Source organism: Gossypium hirsutum, chromosome D05 (genome assembly GCF_007990345.1).
Source record: "Gossypium hirsutum isolate 1008001.06 chromosome D05, Gossypium_hirsutum_v2.1, whole genome shotgun sequence".
NCBI classification, from domain to species: Eukaryota; Viridiplantae; Streptophyta; class Magnoliopsida; order Malvales; family Malvaceae; genus Gossypium; species Gossypium hirsutum.
The window spans coordinates 64313781-64329513 of record NC_053441.1 but is presented as its reverse complement, the minus strand read 5'-3'; the positions used below and the strand labels follow the sequence as shown (position 1 = coordinate 64329513).

Genomic DNA, 15733 nt, shown 5'->3' with positions numbered 1-15733 from the left:
TATTAAAGCAGCAAAGCATCAAAAGAATGATCATCAAGCCACCTTCAAAACACTATTCTATGAAACAAGATGATGAACAAGTTGATCAATCACAGGTCTTGATTGAACCGTATTACTAGTTATCCCCAAAATGCCATTGAGTCTGGAACAGACATGATCATCAAAAACTCAAATGAATCATCAAAACAAACATTCGAATAATATTCGACTATGTTAACCTTCAATTTCCAAACAATGTATCAAATGCTAAGCATGCATCATAGTAAAGAAAGAACAAAGATCTGAAAAATGAGCATCTTATAAGCTACATTAAAGTGGCAAAGCCTCGATTTATGACCTCAAACCACATTTGAAGCACTATTTTATCAAAAAGGGGAAGTTCTAAGAACGAATGAGCTTCAATTAACTAACAAGAGTCAAGTTATTCCACAACATAGATACTTAAATTGAGCTATAAATGCCCAACATTGCATACCATGCATTTTTCATTTTTCATTTTTCTCGGGGTCCTCTGAGCCCTCCTGCTTCTCCAGCCCATACCGACGGTTGAACTTCGCAATTTGTCCTACACTTGCAGCCATTTGACGTTTTGCCCTTAAGTGATAAACTTTCCCGACACTATGTATTTTTGTCATCATGAAATTAATCAATCGACCACTCGGAGTCACATAAGATACCCATTGCATCTGAGGGTGCAACCCTTTCTTCATTTTCAATAAAACTACAATTCCAAAAACAAGCTCATTAGAAGAAAACTATGACAACGGTTAAATTGCCAAACAAGCCCCCTGTACTATAGGTTGAAAGCAAATTAGTCCCTCGACTACAAAACCAAGCAATTTAGCCTCTATATATTTAAATTTGAATAAAAAAGATAAAATTTTAAAAGACGGTAAACTTTAAAGGTTTAACATTGCTAATTTGTGGTGTTTTAAAGTGATTTGAGAAAAAGAAAAACCAAAAACAAAAATCATCTTTTTTTAAAACATAACAAGGACTAAATTGCTCAACTTTTTTCCATATCTAGTTCAATATTACTCCCATTTACAATGTCACCCATTTGCCACTAAATTGCTCACTTTTATAGTAGAGGGATTTAATTGCTTCTAAGCCTAAAGTACAGGATCTCCCAGGTAATAAGAACCAGTCAAAATCAACACTACAAATGCTCATTGCAAACAATTAATTGGGCAGCTTTTTTATTTTTTTATAAACCAAAAGCAGTGATTAAGGGGGGAAAACATCAACTTTGAAACTCAAAATCAAAAGTTAAAAACACTCAAATTCAACTGAACTATAGAAAATATGCTTACTTCGATTATGAAACAAATGTTCAATCCTAAGGTACCAAAAAAAAAAAAAAGAACCCCATGTTTTTTCTTAATAAATTTTAAGATTAACTAAACCCTAATTCTCATCTTTTTATACAAAAAATCTGGGTAGATAAGAATAAAAAGGGGGATTGTAAACAAGTTTGAAGTAGAATAGAAGTAAAAGAAATATATATTAGATTTAAAAGAAAATTATGAAAAGAGAAAAAAGAAAGAACTGTACCTGGAGGTGGAATCAGCGGCGGAGCAAAAAGGGAGCGGCAGCCGTCGACAGAGGAAAGAAGAGCAAAGCCTATTTTTCACTAGATTTTGCCAGAAAATAAAAAATGAAAGCATGTATTTGGGCTGACTCAAATTAAATTTAAGGTAGGCCCAATCTTATATTTATTTTATTTACCATATATACCCCATGGCCCGTAATTGAGAATTTAGGATTAATTGATGATTTGACCCCTGAAGTATACATTTTTCTCACTTTTGTACTTAGAGTTTTTTGTTCAAATTGGTACCTAAATATCCAAACATTAAGGTTTTTAGTCCAATCCTTAAACGAGCGACAGAAAAAGGTTTAGGTACTAAAGTAGGAAAAGTAATATACTTCAAGGGCTAAATCATGAATTAATTTAAGAATTTATTGCAAAAATAAGCTAATGTCCCAATTTTTTGGGGGTAAATTTCATTGTTGGTCACTAAATTTTCATAAATTTTTTATTTTAGGCATCAAAATCCATTTAGGCACTGCGGTTAAAAATTTCGTCATCTGTCCTTAATTTAAGGTTTATTGGTATAATAAACAATAAACCCTCGAACTTTCTCAATAAATTCAAATAAACTCCTCTGAACCTTTTACAATATTAAACTTTTGAATTGACAATTTCGATCAACAAGACCTTTTTGACCAACTTAATCATTAGAAACTACTGGCAATGTTAACAAAACCGTTAACAGACGCCACGTCAACAATAAAAAATGTTGACATAAACTACTTATAATGTCACATGCTTTGTATATAATTTTGCATATTTAATTATTGGGTAGACTATAAAAAATTCTATTTTTATCACTTAAATTTAAAAATTTCTATTTTAGTCATTATCATTATCGAAATTTAATAATATTTGGTCATTCCTCTATTAAATCAGACTTTTTTTTATTGAATGAATAATAAATCAGCAGCAAAACAAACACTATAATTTACACAAATCACATGCATTTACTGCCCATAATGAGGGCACGCATTAAGTTGTAATTTACATCATCTAATAGACTTACTCATGATGATGAAGCAAATAAACATAAAAGTTGCACATAAAGAGTAACATCCTTAGAATACATACTCATATCTAACACTCAAATCTGAATAAGATTGCTTCTAAACATAATCCTAATCCTAGACACCAAACCGATATAATAGAAACCGAGCCCCAGATCCGATAAGCTGGAGCTCTAGTTATATTCCAGATTGTTACTGCAGAACAAGGCATTGTTGTGTGCCAGCCACCATAGCACCACGGTGGGAGCTTTTGGTGATGGCATCATCTTCTTCGAGACAAGGCTCCTCTAGCAAAGTCTTGGTACCATTTTTGATAACATCTTTGCTGCCTGCAATGGCTTCGAAGATAAGTGCATTGACTTCACAGAACCTCTCGTCCGAAAGGGAAACCTCAGCAAGGAGCCTCCAAGCATTTCCTTCAGATGCTTCATCATAGTCCTCCCTCCGTTTTAACACCATATGGCCACTAATTTCCCACACAGCTGGGTTTACCTGGGTGTCCAAAAGCTCCGGACTCACTTCCCCAAGAGCTTGTTTCTCAGCATAACACTGTGGAAGGAGAAAGATCCGTTTTCCACAATCGGAGATGAGGACGTTGTACGGTATGTTGTTATCTTGGAGGCAAATGCATGCATCAGACACAGCGTCGGACAAGTCCTGAAGGGTGTTACCACCGTCGAAGACAAGACCTTTGACTGGATACTTTAAAAGCTCCGAGACGATCACTCCATCGCTCAAAGTGGTTAACTCCTTTGTCGGAGCTCTCTCGATGGGAAAAGGCACAGCCAAATAGTAAGCCTGGAAATGAAGGTGATTGATCGTAGCAAACGCGCCCAAGCTGTTATAACCCAATCTGAAATATGGATTCCCAGCTTCAGCTGCCATATGAAGTGCAAGCAAGAAGCTCTCCCGGTCAATCCTCTGGGGCAAGCATTCAAATATCCGAGGGATCAACAGCACATGTCCATATTCAATGGGACTAACCTGTTGAAACGTATACAAATGACATTAATCTTACCGAGTCTAGCACTCTTAGTCAAATCATTATTCTCTACAGAGAACAAGTAAAACTAACATACATTAATGGCAACGACACTAGGAGAACTTTCGACATCAATGGGAGCGTTAGGATAGAACTGAACTTCACCATCTTCACTTGCTTCAAACTGGAAGAGCACCTCTTCTTGCCCAACTTTGGTGAAGTTGAATTTGTTTCCATCAAAGGGCTGAAGTACCTTATCAACACGGAACTCAGTCGGCCTCTTCTTAAGGTGGCGACCCTCGTTCAGCTGGGCAATAAAGCCATATTCGCCAGGAATCACCTAAATAATGATAAACATGGAAAAAACTTGAGATAGTAGAAACAACTTTATTAAACCGTAAAATTCTATAATTTTAACTAGACAGACAATCCTGACCTGAACCCAAACCTGGTTTGACTATAAAAAATAGAAACTTGAACCTAAAATGACTGAATTTATTCAAATGATATGATTCAAACCATAATAATCAAGCCAGAAAGAAGAGCCTCAAACCCAAACACAAAGCAACTCAAACAAGAAATGAGTTGAACTCAAAGTGACCCGAACTTGAAAATCCAAATCAAAATAACTTGAAAATTTTGAAACCCGAATTTGACCCGATCTAGATGGAAGCAACCTACTCCAGAATTGAAATAACCATTTGCAGATAAACAAATAAAGCAATGTAATGGAAAGAGTAAAAATATAAGACCTTGGTTTCGCAGGCAGTGACATCATAGCGAAAGAGCCCTCTTTGCATCCGATCCTCCCACTAACATAAAAAACAAAAATTTTATTTTTAACCTCAAAAATTTTAAAACTTGAAAAAACTACTAACGGTCACGAGCTTAATACCAAAAGTTACCTCTCCAAGAACGAGTGAGTCAAGAAAAGCAACTGGAGGCTCTGTGTTCACCATTTTCAGCACATCTTCTTCACGCTCCATGTTCACCTTCTTGAAAGCATATAAAGGAAGCTTTGCTCCTATAAACCAAAACCCAGATCCAGTTACACCTCATTTATATTAAAAAACTCATCAAACCAAACGAGTTTTTTTTTTTTCCTCAAAGGAAATTTAACAAATACCTGGTATGCAACAGCTTTTAAGGCAATTCTTCCCACAGCCAGCGGTACGACGAGCAGTATCGTCCGCTTCATCCTTTTGGTAATTAGAAACGACAGTCGGAACCCTCTTAATCCTAAGCATCATCTTTGCTACTATTTCTTTTCTTCTTATAAGCGATCTAAAAAAGCTTCTTCAATAGAATTTTTTTATTTATCTATGGAAGACTAAAAGATATCTATATATGTGCAGCTGAAACTCTAAAAGACAATACCACCACCAGCGAGGAAGAGGAGATCGGAAGGACTACCACCTTCAGAAGGCAAAGCTCCACGCCCACCGTGCGGCGAAGGGTTGCTCTCGTTCACACAACCCTTACGTCGTACAGTACGGACATGAATAAGAGCCCGAGAAACTCCGTGTATAGCCGTGATGCCCACAATTTGTCTAAACCTGGGTATTACCCCCACCAAAACGAATTAAACCCAGAATTCGAAACCCCTTCAAAACTACCTTAACCAAATACCCAACCTCCACGCTTCAAAAAAAAACAGTATCGGACTTTTATCAAACACCTAGAGTATATGTAGAAAAAGGAAGAAGAATATTCCTATGGGATGAAATGAAAATGAAGGAAGAAGGGATGATATATATAATGAGAAACTTAAGGGGAAAGCTAGTGGCTATGGTGAATTGTTCAATTTGATATGTATATACGGTGTAGATTCTAACAACAAAATTTGGGTTTTCTTTACTTAATTGAAAATAAAAAAGGGTTTAATGTAAAAAGGATTTTTTTTAAATCCCCAAATTTATTTGGGGTGAAATAAAGGTTTCTTCTTTATAGGAATCCTTTTAACTGTTAACCACAAATCTCATACGCAGGACCTTGAAACTTGTGTCCTCTTGCCTAACCATACAAATTTTTTTGGTTGAGATTTTTTTTATTTTTTTATTTTTATCTAATTAGTATGAATACTTTTTTTTTGGGATATAATTTGTGTAAACTATTCGAGTAGTCCCTCAATTATTAGTAAGTTTTTTTTTAGTTACCTAATTATGAAAAGTTACAAAATGATCACCTAACTATTGGATTTTATTCGTTTGGTCACAAGCCGTTAAATGGCTAACGAAAAGATGACATGACAGCTTTTAAATTTGACACAATAACAACTTTACGTATAAGTATTGAGGGTTAAAGTTGTTATTACTGGTGACTAAAAAAGAAAAAGTCGAATAGTTAAATGATCATTTTGTAACTTTTTATAGTTAAGTGAAAAAAGAATACTAATAGTTCGGTGACTTCCAGTGTAGTTTACCTATATAATTTTAAAGGTCAAATTTTGGATTTAGTCCCTCTACTATGCTTAAATTTGAGATTTTAATTAATGTATTTTAATCTGGGTTAAAATGTAGTCTAAATCCCTGTACTCTTCATATTTATAATTTAGTCCCCCTACTTTGATTTCAATGAATTTGATCTCCATGCTTTTCAATTTTAAAAATACAAGTCCATTGTTCAATTTTTTATATTAAAGTTGGGTTTGTTACAACGTTATTCTATTGTTATATGGCTACCAAATAAATATTTTGTAATTTTAAAATGTCACACCAACAAATTGGACATAAGAATTTCAAGGTGATGTTAACAATTGGGCCTAATTTCTAAAATCTGAAAAGTGTAGGGATTAATTTCTTGAAAATAAAAGTAGAGAAATTAAATTTTAAAATTACAAAGAGTACAAGGATTTAGAGCATATTTTAACCATCAATTTGATATCTTTAAAAAATATTTTACGTCAACACTTTAATTGAAATAGTTAACGATACTAATTAATTAAACTGACTAAAAGTATTATGAAAACGAAAATAGCAAATTATGCCAAACTAAATTACAAAAAAACTAAATCCTATATTTGAGTATAGTGAAAGGATGAAAATAGCAATTTAACCATTTTTAGAATGCGAAATAATTTTATGAAAAGATTACGTCACAATCTTTTAATTTTGTTTATGATTTTCTTAAAAAAAAAGTTGACTAACAAATTTAACAAAAATATATGTAAAATAGCCTTTTTTTAATATTATTTTATAATTGTTTAATTGTCAACCAAAAATGAATAACACGTGTTATATTTCTTCCATAAGTGGTTAATTACCAAACTTAAACCATTTATTTTTCCAAATATTAAAAAGGATAATATTTTTTTTCTCCTCATCTTGGCAACTAGATTCATTTTAGCCCTTGAACTTAAATTCCGCCAATATTAATTGAAACGGAAAATAACGATCTGATTGGTTCGACTACTAGTTTGATTATTAAAACATTATATGTGCCACTCTAAGATAGTACCACATCACTACTTGAAAATTTATATAATTTTTTTAATTTTCAAATGATGATGTGGCCAGGGGCGAATCTAAGGGGGGTTTGACAGGGCCCCGTCCCCCTAAAATTACACTTTGACTCCCCTAAAAATGATAAAATTTTGATTTAATCCTTTAAAACTTACATGTACCAAAATGAACTTAATTATCAAAATTGAGAGCTAAAATTTATATTATCCTTAAAAAGTATTAGAATTGATTTTGAATCTCATATTTTAAATTTTCTTTTAACAACTATTAAAGAAAATGAAAAAAAAATGGAATTTTGGGGGTATCAAAGCATATTTCCAATAGAGTACATAATAGGAAATTTCTTGTGAGAGTAAATGACAAAACCAAGTTGAAACTTTATTGGATATACTCACAAATCCTATGGTTTAGGGTTTCTCCTCCACCTTTTTACCCATACCACTCATCCTATATGATGATAAGAATATACAGATTCTTCCCATGTGCTTTGTTTGGTTTGTTTTTTAGTATTTTTTTCACATGATAAAAATAATTTTTATTTGAATTTAATTACAAAATATGTAAATAGTAATATGATTTTTAAATAATAAAATTGATTTTCTTGTTGGGTTAGATTTTGGGAGTAAAAAAAATGGGTTTAATATAATTTTATGTCCTTAATATATTAATTATTTTGATACCTGTATTTTTTTTTGTTTATTTTGGTATTAAATTCGACAATTAGTTTCATTTTGATTCTTGAATTTGGAAAACTACAAAAGATTGATAGCGTAACATTTTGAGGTTGTGTCACGTCATTATCTGAAACAAAAAGTAGAACTAATGATATCAGACAATCTCAAGGTGTCTCGTTATCAAACTTTTATATTTTTTTCAAGTATAGAGATCAAAATAGATATAGTTGCCAAGTTCAAGTACTAAAGTAAACAAAAAAAGTATAGGTACCAAAGTGGACATAATTGTCAAGTTTAATGGCCAAAAATTGCATTAACCCTAAACAGAATTGATCGAGTTTTGTTTGATTTGATTCATGCATAAATTTATTTGGGTTAATATTTGGTACACTGGTAGATTACATTTTTTATACGTCAAGCAACCTTGAAAATTTGACATGTATCTCTATTTTTTAATATTTTACTATATCCCTATAGTACAAATGGGGTTAAAATTTAGATGATTAATATTTGGTATACTAGTAGTGTATTTTTTCAACTCTACAAATAGAATTAAAAAAGTTATCATGTGTCGTATTTATTTTTTAAATACAAACTAAAAACAGATGATAAAATCTCAACCCATCTACAAATTTCAGCTAGGATACCAAATAATCATCCAAAGATTTAAAAAAAATTTAAGTATGGATAGACACAGACCAATTGAGTCTTAGTTCGATTGGCACCGACATTGTTGTCAGTGCAGGAGGACATAGGTTTGAGTATGCTGAAGCACGTTATCCTCCTATTTAAGGGTTAGAGAATGACTATAGATAATTTTAAGCATTGTCTCAAAAAGAGAATATATGATAATAAGGATTTGGTGAATTATTTTTAATATTAGAAAAAGAGAGGAAAAGGACACTTGAGCTTAGATCATCTAAAAGGGGATATATTAATCTTTCACTTTATGAGGATGACATTGGAAATTTCTTGGCCACTCAACTTTTTTGTACCCTTTTGAATAAAGAAAATATAATGTAAAATAATAAGAAATTGGACTTTGAAGCACTCAAAATTGACCCATTTTTTTATATAAATTAAAAGAACTTTTAGTAAAATTGATGGATCACTTAAAGTCTGAATCATAAATAATTTTTTATATTTTATCAAATTTTCATGGTAATGAAATTTAATTGTATTTTGTCATTTTCAGGTATGATTTAAGAAAACTAGTTAAGATAGTGCGTTTCAACGCACTCAAACTCATGTCCTCGTGTATTGACAATAATACCCATGCTAATCGAGCTAAAACTCAATCAACTTTAATAAGTAGATATTTTTAATTCCATGTAAATGATGGTATTAAAAAAAATTCCACGTGACATATTTTGTTCAATCTACGTATTGACAGTTTTTTTTAATGGCGCCAAACATCAAGGGTTAAATTGGTGGATGGAATTAAATTTTAAATATTTGAATAAAAATTTTAAATATCAAAATAAAAAAAAGTATAATTAAGAGATTTCATTAATAAAGCCTATTGTAAAGAATAAAAGAAAGTTCCTATAGAAAACAATAAAATAAAGTGTAAGTATATTTCATTATTCATAGTTCATTTTCAACCCTTAAATAGGAGGATATTGCGTTTTAGCACATTTAAACCTACATCTTCCTACATTGGTAACAATGTCGATACCAAATCGAGTTAAGATATAATCGGCACAGTTAATTGTTTTTAAACCTATATCCTCAAATATATTGCAGTAATAATGATACCAATCAAGTTTAAATATCAATTTATTAAAGTAAATAAAATATGTCAAAAATTATATATATATTTTTTTCGTGGTAGTTGTTCTTTATCTACAATTTTTATACTATCTGAATCCAAGTATTACTATTCAAATATGAATAAATTAAAATTTTCATCGGATATTTTAAATCTGTTGAAAATTCGTATTTAATAAATCCGAAAGATATTTTAAAATAAGAATTTTAGTAATTAAAGTAAAGGAAATAATGGATATTGAAATTTAAATATGTTATTCACAAAAATAAATTGGATTTCGAATATCAAAATCCATTTTTTTTAAAAGTTTAATGTAACCGTCTATTTTTCGATGGTTTTGATATTATAAATTCGACGAGTGAGTTTATATAATTAATATTTAAATTATACGAGTCAATAATAATTTTTATATTGAATTCTGATTTGAGCAATTTTAACTAACTGAATTAAAAGTTAATATAAGTGGTTCGGTTCAAAAGTCAAGTGGTAATTGAAAACAAGGTAATTGGACCTCGTTTTCGTAATTTAAGGCAGTAAATATTTTTATTAAGTATTTATAGAGTCGTATTATATGTGAATTGAAGTTTGGTTTGGTAAATTTGATGATTTATTGCTCAATTACGATAAAAGGATTAAATTGTAAAAAAGGTAAAAGTTAATTACTTTTGATTTAAAAATAGTAAAGGGACCAAAATGGCAATTAAACCATGGTCAAAAAGTCTAAGAGTGGTGACATGATTAAATCCACTAACTTTTGGGCTATTTCTCATTTAGTCCTAATTAGTTTAGGATTAAATTGAAATTAAGCTTGTTTAATTAAAATTTAAAATAATTGAAGGACCAATTGTAAAATTAAACCCTGCTTAAATGGCCAACGGTAGAAATGGTGTGGAAATTTCTAGTTTTATAGTTAATTGCTATTAGATCCTTATTAATTAGTAATTAAAGAAAAAGGACTAAATCATAAAAGTTGTAAGTTTCAATCCCTATTAGTTCAAAGGATTTAATATGGGGGATTAAAATGGTATTTAACCCATAGTTATATGTTAATTTTATATTTTAAAGAATAAATAAATTAAGTTAAAAGGAGAAAAAGAAGATAAATACAAATTATTACTTATGTTGTTCTTTCCCAAACTGAAACCACCATTTTTAAGACATGGGAGGTTGGGCCAAGCTTAGGCCAGTCGATTTGGTGAGTAAATTTTGCCCCTTTTTAGTAATTTTTATGTTTTTGAGTTTGTATTAACTTAATCTAGTTAATTCGAGGACTAATTTATAATAATGTCAAACGTTTTGTATTATGCCATCGAGTGATTTTAGTATATCCTTGAAGTTTTATGATAGATTATTAAGTTTGGCTGTTAAATAGGACTATTTTGTAAAATAATTTTTATTAAATTTTAATGTAAATAAAATGTGAAAGTGATAGAATTGCAAGGACTTAGTGTGAAATAATAGTAAGTAGGGGCTTTAGAGAGGTATTGAATAATTCGGCTGAAATTAATTGTGGTTAAAAAATGATTAAATTGCAAGTTCTGAGCTTAATGACTAAAGTAAAATATTGGGTTAATTTCGTAAAAATGTCAAAAATGACTTAATTGTATAAATGAGTTAATTTTGCTGTTGGAATTAGTGAATTGAATAAAATTATTGTTTTAGATAAAAAAACGAGTGAAAGACCAAGGAAAAGAGAAAATTATCGAATAGCCCATGTACCTTTGTCATTGCTGTAATTTAGTCAAGTAAGTTCGTAAGTTATTTATACTTCTAATGATTCTTATATTCTATGATAATATATAATTTTTAAATGTTATATTGTACAATAGTATGACCTTGAAAACAAAAAATGGAATACCAATTATACTAAATGTTTGCTCATACGAGCATTATCCACTAATTATATTAATTGCTTGCTCAAACGAGCAATATCCATTAATCATACTAAATGCTTGTTCAAACAAGCATTATTCATTGATTATACTGAATGCTTGCTCAAAAGAGCAATATTCACTGATTATACCGAATGCTTGTTCAACGAACATTATCCACTGATTATACTGAATGCTTACACAAACGAGCATTATCTACTGATTCTACTGAATAAGATTTTCTGTACCAATGATTGGACACGAACACTAAAATAATGCTCCGAATATTATTCATTTGATGAAAGTTGTGATTGTCAGGAATTTCATTGCCTAAATGCAAAGTTTGATTTATAATGTTTAAGTGGGTAAAAATTTATTGATTATTCAGACGAACTTACTAAGCTTTATGTAAGCTTACTTGTATTTGGCTAATTTTTGTAGATTCGAAAGATCGGATCAACACGAAAAATCACACTATTCGGGAATCTTTGGTAGACTTTGATTTTGGTTTGATATATATGACATGTAATAGGACCCTTTTGGATATATTGTATTGGTACTTAGTTTTGTGCAAGTTTACACTTTAGCTTGTGTTGTTATGTCCGATTATCTGTGGAAATATGCATGCTTTATCTAAGTTGAATTATGGTATGAAATGAAAAGTTCCAACTTGGAAGGTAACACTTTGCAACTATCTTCCGGTAACGGACTAGATGTGGGTGTTACATTTAATACATTATTTGGTATTCAAGTTTAACATTTGACAAAAAGTTACGTATTTTGGTATTCAAAGATAACAATATTAATTTTTTAGTGTTTAGTTTGGTTTTATGATTGATTTAATGAAAGTTAATTGCTAATATTATTATATTTAAATTTTCATGATTTTGTTAATTTAATAAATTTTGTGTTAATTGTGAATTTGTATAGCTGTGCATTTAAAATGTCAAATCTAATCTAATGGATGTGATTTAATTAAGGTTTTAGGGTTGATTTGATGAAAATTAATTGCTAATATTATTAGCTAATTAAGAAATTTTCATGAAATCAACTCTAAAACCCGAATTGAACACTAAAAAAATTAATACTGTTACATTTAGGTATCAAAATGTAAGACTTTTGTAAATACATGCATCACATTGGACAAAAAAATAACATAAGTATCACATTAAAAAAAAATCAGCCTTAAGTACCAAATTATGTATAAAGCCTTACGCAAAATTATAGCGAAATTCGAATAATGGATATTTGATAGTTAATATCAGTATCCAGTTGTTAGTAATGCAAATTTGTTTTAGCAGTTACAAACCATTATTTTCAACAGTTACAAACCGTTTTTTACAGTTACAAAAATATTAAATATTTTTCAGACCGTTGCATAGAAATATTACTATTCTACCCTTACTAACTTATGTTTTTGTCCCTTCCAAAATCCTATAAATAAAAGGTATTTTTTATTTCATTTGATACACAATTGAAAAACAAAACTTCTTCTACCCTCTCTTGATTCTCTCACATTCTTTCTAAAACTTTAGAATTTTTGTCTAGGAATTTGAGTTTTAAGCGAGGCCGTCTATGAACCCTTCAAACTTTCCTGAGATTTGATCCTAGTGTTATTTTTCTGATTAATTCTATATTTAGATAATTTCAGAAGAGCAATACCAATTGAGTTCTACTTTCCTTATTCAGGTGTACGAATATCGAAGAACTGTGTTAACCTTGAGGGACAACGTTTACTATATGAGCACACCAATTAGGACGAATTCATTTCTAAGGCAGTGGTTCTTCCACGACACAATAATACTTTATTCATTTAATCTTGGTTTATTTTCCAATTAGTGCTAACGAGTTTATTTTGCAGTAGGATATTTTTCGACACCACTTTGATTAGTATTTAAAATATCTGAATCCAAATATTATTTGCAATATCTAAATTCACATAAAACAACTCGAATACGACTATCAACATATTGAAAAGGGGAAAATATTCTAAAGGGAGTGAATTTGACCATAAAATATAGTTTAACCCAAGCTAGTATAGACCATACCTAGTGAAAAACATGGTTTGAATCGGTTGGTCAGACTTGTTAAATCGAGAATCGATCGAAATATTCAGTTAGGGAAAAGCATCAAATTAATTATCCTCTGAATCAAATTAAAAATCGTTTAAACTATTTTTTAAATATTTTATTTTTAAGAATTTGTTAATTAAACCAATTAGATCAATAAAACAATACATTTATCAATGAACAACAATCCCCCAAAATGTAATTGAGATGTAAAATTTATTTTTTTAATTCATCTTTTTAATAAATAACTCTTTTATTTATAAAATCAAATAATTATTTCAAAATATATAAATAAAAAATATAATTTTGATAAAATTAATATTTATCATTATATTAAATATATTTTATTTTAAAAAACATCAACTAGCTTTTTTTACATATTTTTCTTTATATAATATTTATATTTCAAATATTTATTTTCTCCACCTATATTGCGGGTATGGTAATTTCTAATATTATAAAATTAAATAATTGTTTCAAATATCATTATTATTTTTATATGTAAAATATTTTAAATATCATTATTTTTTATCTACATTATGGGTATGATTTTTCAAATATTTTTATATGTGAAATATTTTAAATACACATACAAACATATATAATACTAAAGTTTACTACACTCATGATATGGATTGAAAAATAAATATTACACATATAAAAATTATATTTACTAAAAATAATAATATTTATAAATAATTATTTAATTTAATAAATAAAATATTTATTAATTAAAAAGATGAATTAAAAAGTAAAAAAAAACTTTAAATCAATATATTTATTAATTAAAAATATTAATTAAAAAAAGCTTGAAACAACATGAAATAAAAATTCAAATGTGAGTAGGAGAGGAACCAAACCCTAGACTTAAGGATAAAACCACTAATATTCAACCATTTTATAAAAAAATAAAAAAAAAGTAAAAAGAAAAAATAATTTGTAGGACGTGTTTTCACTTTCTTCCTCTAAAATCGACCTATTTTACTGAATATCGGACCCATTTTCCTAATTTTTTCTATTTTGGCATTTTCAGCAATTTTAGCCCAAAAGATTGGGTATATTTTGAGCTTTTAAAAATGGAATTATGGACCACAAAAACACTAAATTCAAGTGGGGAAATATTCTCTGGGGATCCAAAATGAATTATTTCCCAATCTCGAATATCCTTAAAAAAAAAACAGTCCAAATTTATGCACATAATCTATCTATTTAAATTGGCATAATATCAAATCTAGTACTTAACATTTATATATTTTTTTGTTAATTTGGTTCTTATTTTTTGAGTTAAATTCGGCTCTCAATATTTAAAAAAAATTAAATTTGATCATTAACCTTTTGAAAATGATACGAAATGATTTTTTTTAACAAGAATACAAACTAAAATGTTAGATTTTTAAACATGACAACTTGTATGATTATCCACGTGTACCACATACAATTTTTTTTAATTTCAATTTTGATTTTTTATTTTTATAAAATTTGAATTATCTATTGATGTGACATATAAGACAAATGATGTTATCTTACCATAACGTGCATATGGACTGCTATGCGAGTTGCCAAGCCAACAACATCAAAATTTAATGTTTTAGTCATCATTTCCATTAAAAAATAATTTTACTCCTTTTCGAAAGGTTAAGGGTTAAATTTAGTTCAAAAAAGAAACAATGGTCAAATTGACAAAAAACGTAAATGTCGAGGGCTAAATTTATCATTATGCCATTTAAAATTATATCTATACTTATTATTTAAGCCCTTGACACAGTTGGTGTCACGAGCTAACCGGGCACCAACTCGATTTGGAAAATTATTAAACTGTCATCTGTAATAAAAATAAATTATATTATTAGAAGATATTTTAATCTTTTTATCTTAAAAAAAACTAATAAAAAATTTACATTTGGTGAGATTTGAATCGATGCAATTTATATCAACAATACATTAATTTTACAAGTGAACCAAAACTTTATTTTAATATAATATTTACATTTTAATTGTCTTGCGCATACTTTATTATTTTCATCATTATATATCTATATTTTATTATCTGTTATTTTTAAACACGCATTTATATTTTAAGTACGCAGTTTTCACATGCATATACGTATGACCAAATTTCTAGTTATATTATTATTTTGATAAATTAATGTCACCCATCAATCGGGGTTTTAACACAATTAAAATTATCAAATGATCATTATTTTTATAACGGAAAACTTATTATCCTCCTAATTATGGGTTGCGAATAGGCTATTTATTAGTGAAATGCTTTTTTTTTGAACAATCTCATTATAGGTTTTG

At 29.1% G+C, this 15733-nt stretch overlaps 2 protein-coding genes across 2 annotated transcripts; both read right to left on the bottom strand.

The window, feature by feature from the left end:
• Positions 1 to 198: 198 nt before the first annotated feature.
• LOC107903466 (uncharacterized) lies at positions 199 to 1700 on the bottom strand. The gene is made up of 2 exons (XM_016829521.2): positions 1555 to 1700; positions 199 to 721 (listed from the first exon to the last, which is right to left on the bottom strand). Exon 2 carries the CDS (start codon positions 708 to 710, stop codon positions 486 to 488), a length of 225 nt encoding a protein of 74 aa, XP_016685010.1. The 5' UTR covers positions 711 to 721; positions 1555 to 1700; the 3' UTR covers positions 199 to 485.
• An 824-nt stretch (positions 1701 to 2524) lies between these two features.
• LOC107903465 (GDP-L-galactose phosphorylase 1) lies at positions 2525 to 5565 on the bottom strand. Its single transcript, XM_016829520.2, has 5 exons — positions 4713 to 5565; positions 4492 to 4610; positions 4339 to 4398; positions 3684 to 3926; positions 2525 to 3588 (listed from the first exon to the last, which is right to left on the bottom strand). The coding sequence occupies exons 1-5, from the start codon at positions 4834 to 4836 to the stop codon at positions 2797 to 2799; spliced, it is 1338 nt and encodes a 445-aa protein (XP_016685009.2). The 5' UTR covers positions 4837 to 5565; the 3' UTR covers positions 2525 to 2796.
• Between the last annotated feature and the right edge of the window lie 10168 nt (positions 5566 to 15733).

Excerpts from the sequence above, each read along its gene's own strand:
- LOC107903465 (XM_016829520.2), bottom strand. The coding sequence starts at position 4,836 with ATGATGCTTAGGATTAAGAGGGTTCCGACTGTCGTTTCTAATTACCAA. Across the intron at positions 4,611-4,712 it reads TAAAAGCTGTTGCATACCAG|GAGCAAAGCTTCCTTTATAT; the intron begins GTATTTGTTAAA and ends TTTGGTTTATAG. Across the intron at positions 4,399-4,491 it reads ACTCACTCGTTCTTGGAGAG|TGGGAGGATCGGATGCAAAG; the intron begins GTAACTTTTGGT and ends TTTTTATGTTAG.
- LOC107903466 (XM_016829521.2), bottom strand. The coding sequence starts at position 710 with ATGAAGAAAGGGTTGCACCCTCAGATGCAATGGGTATCTTATGTGACT.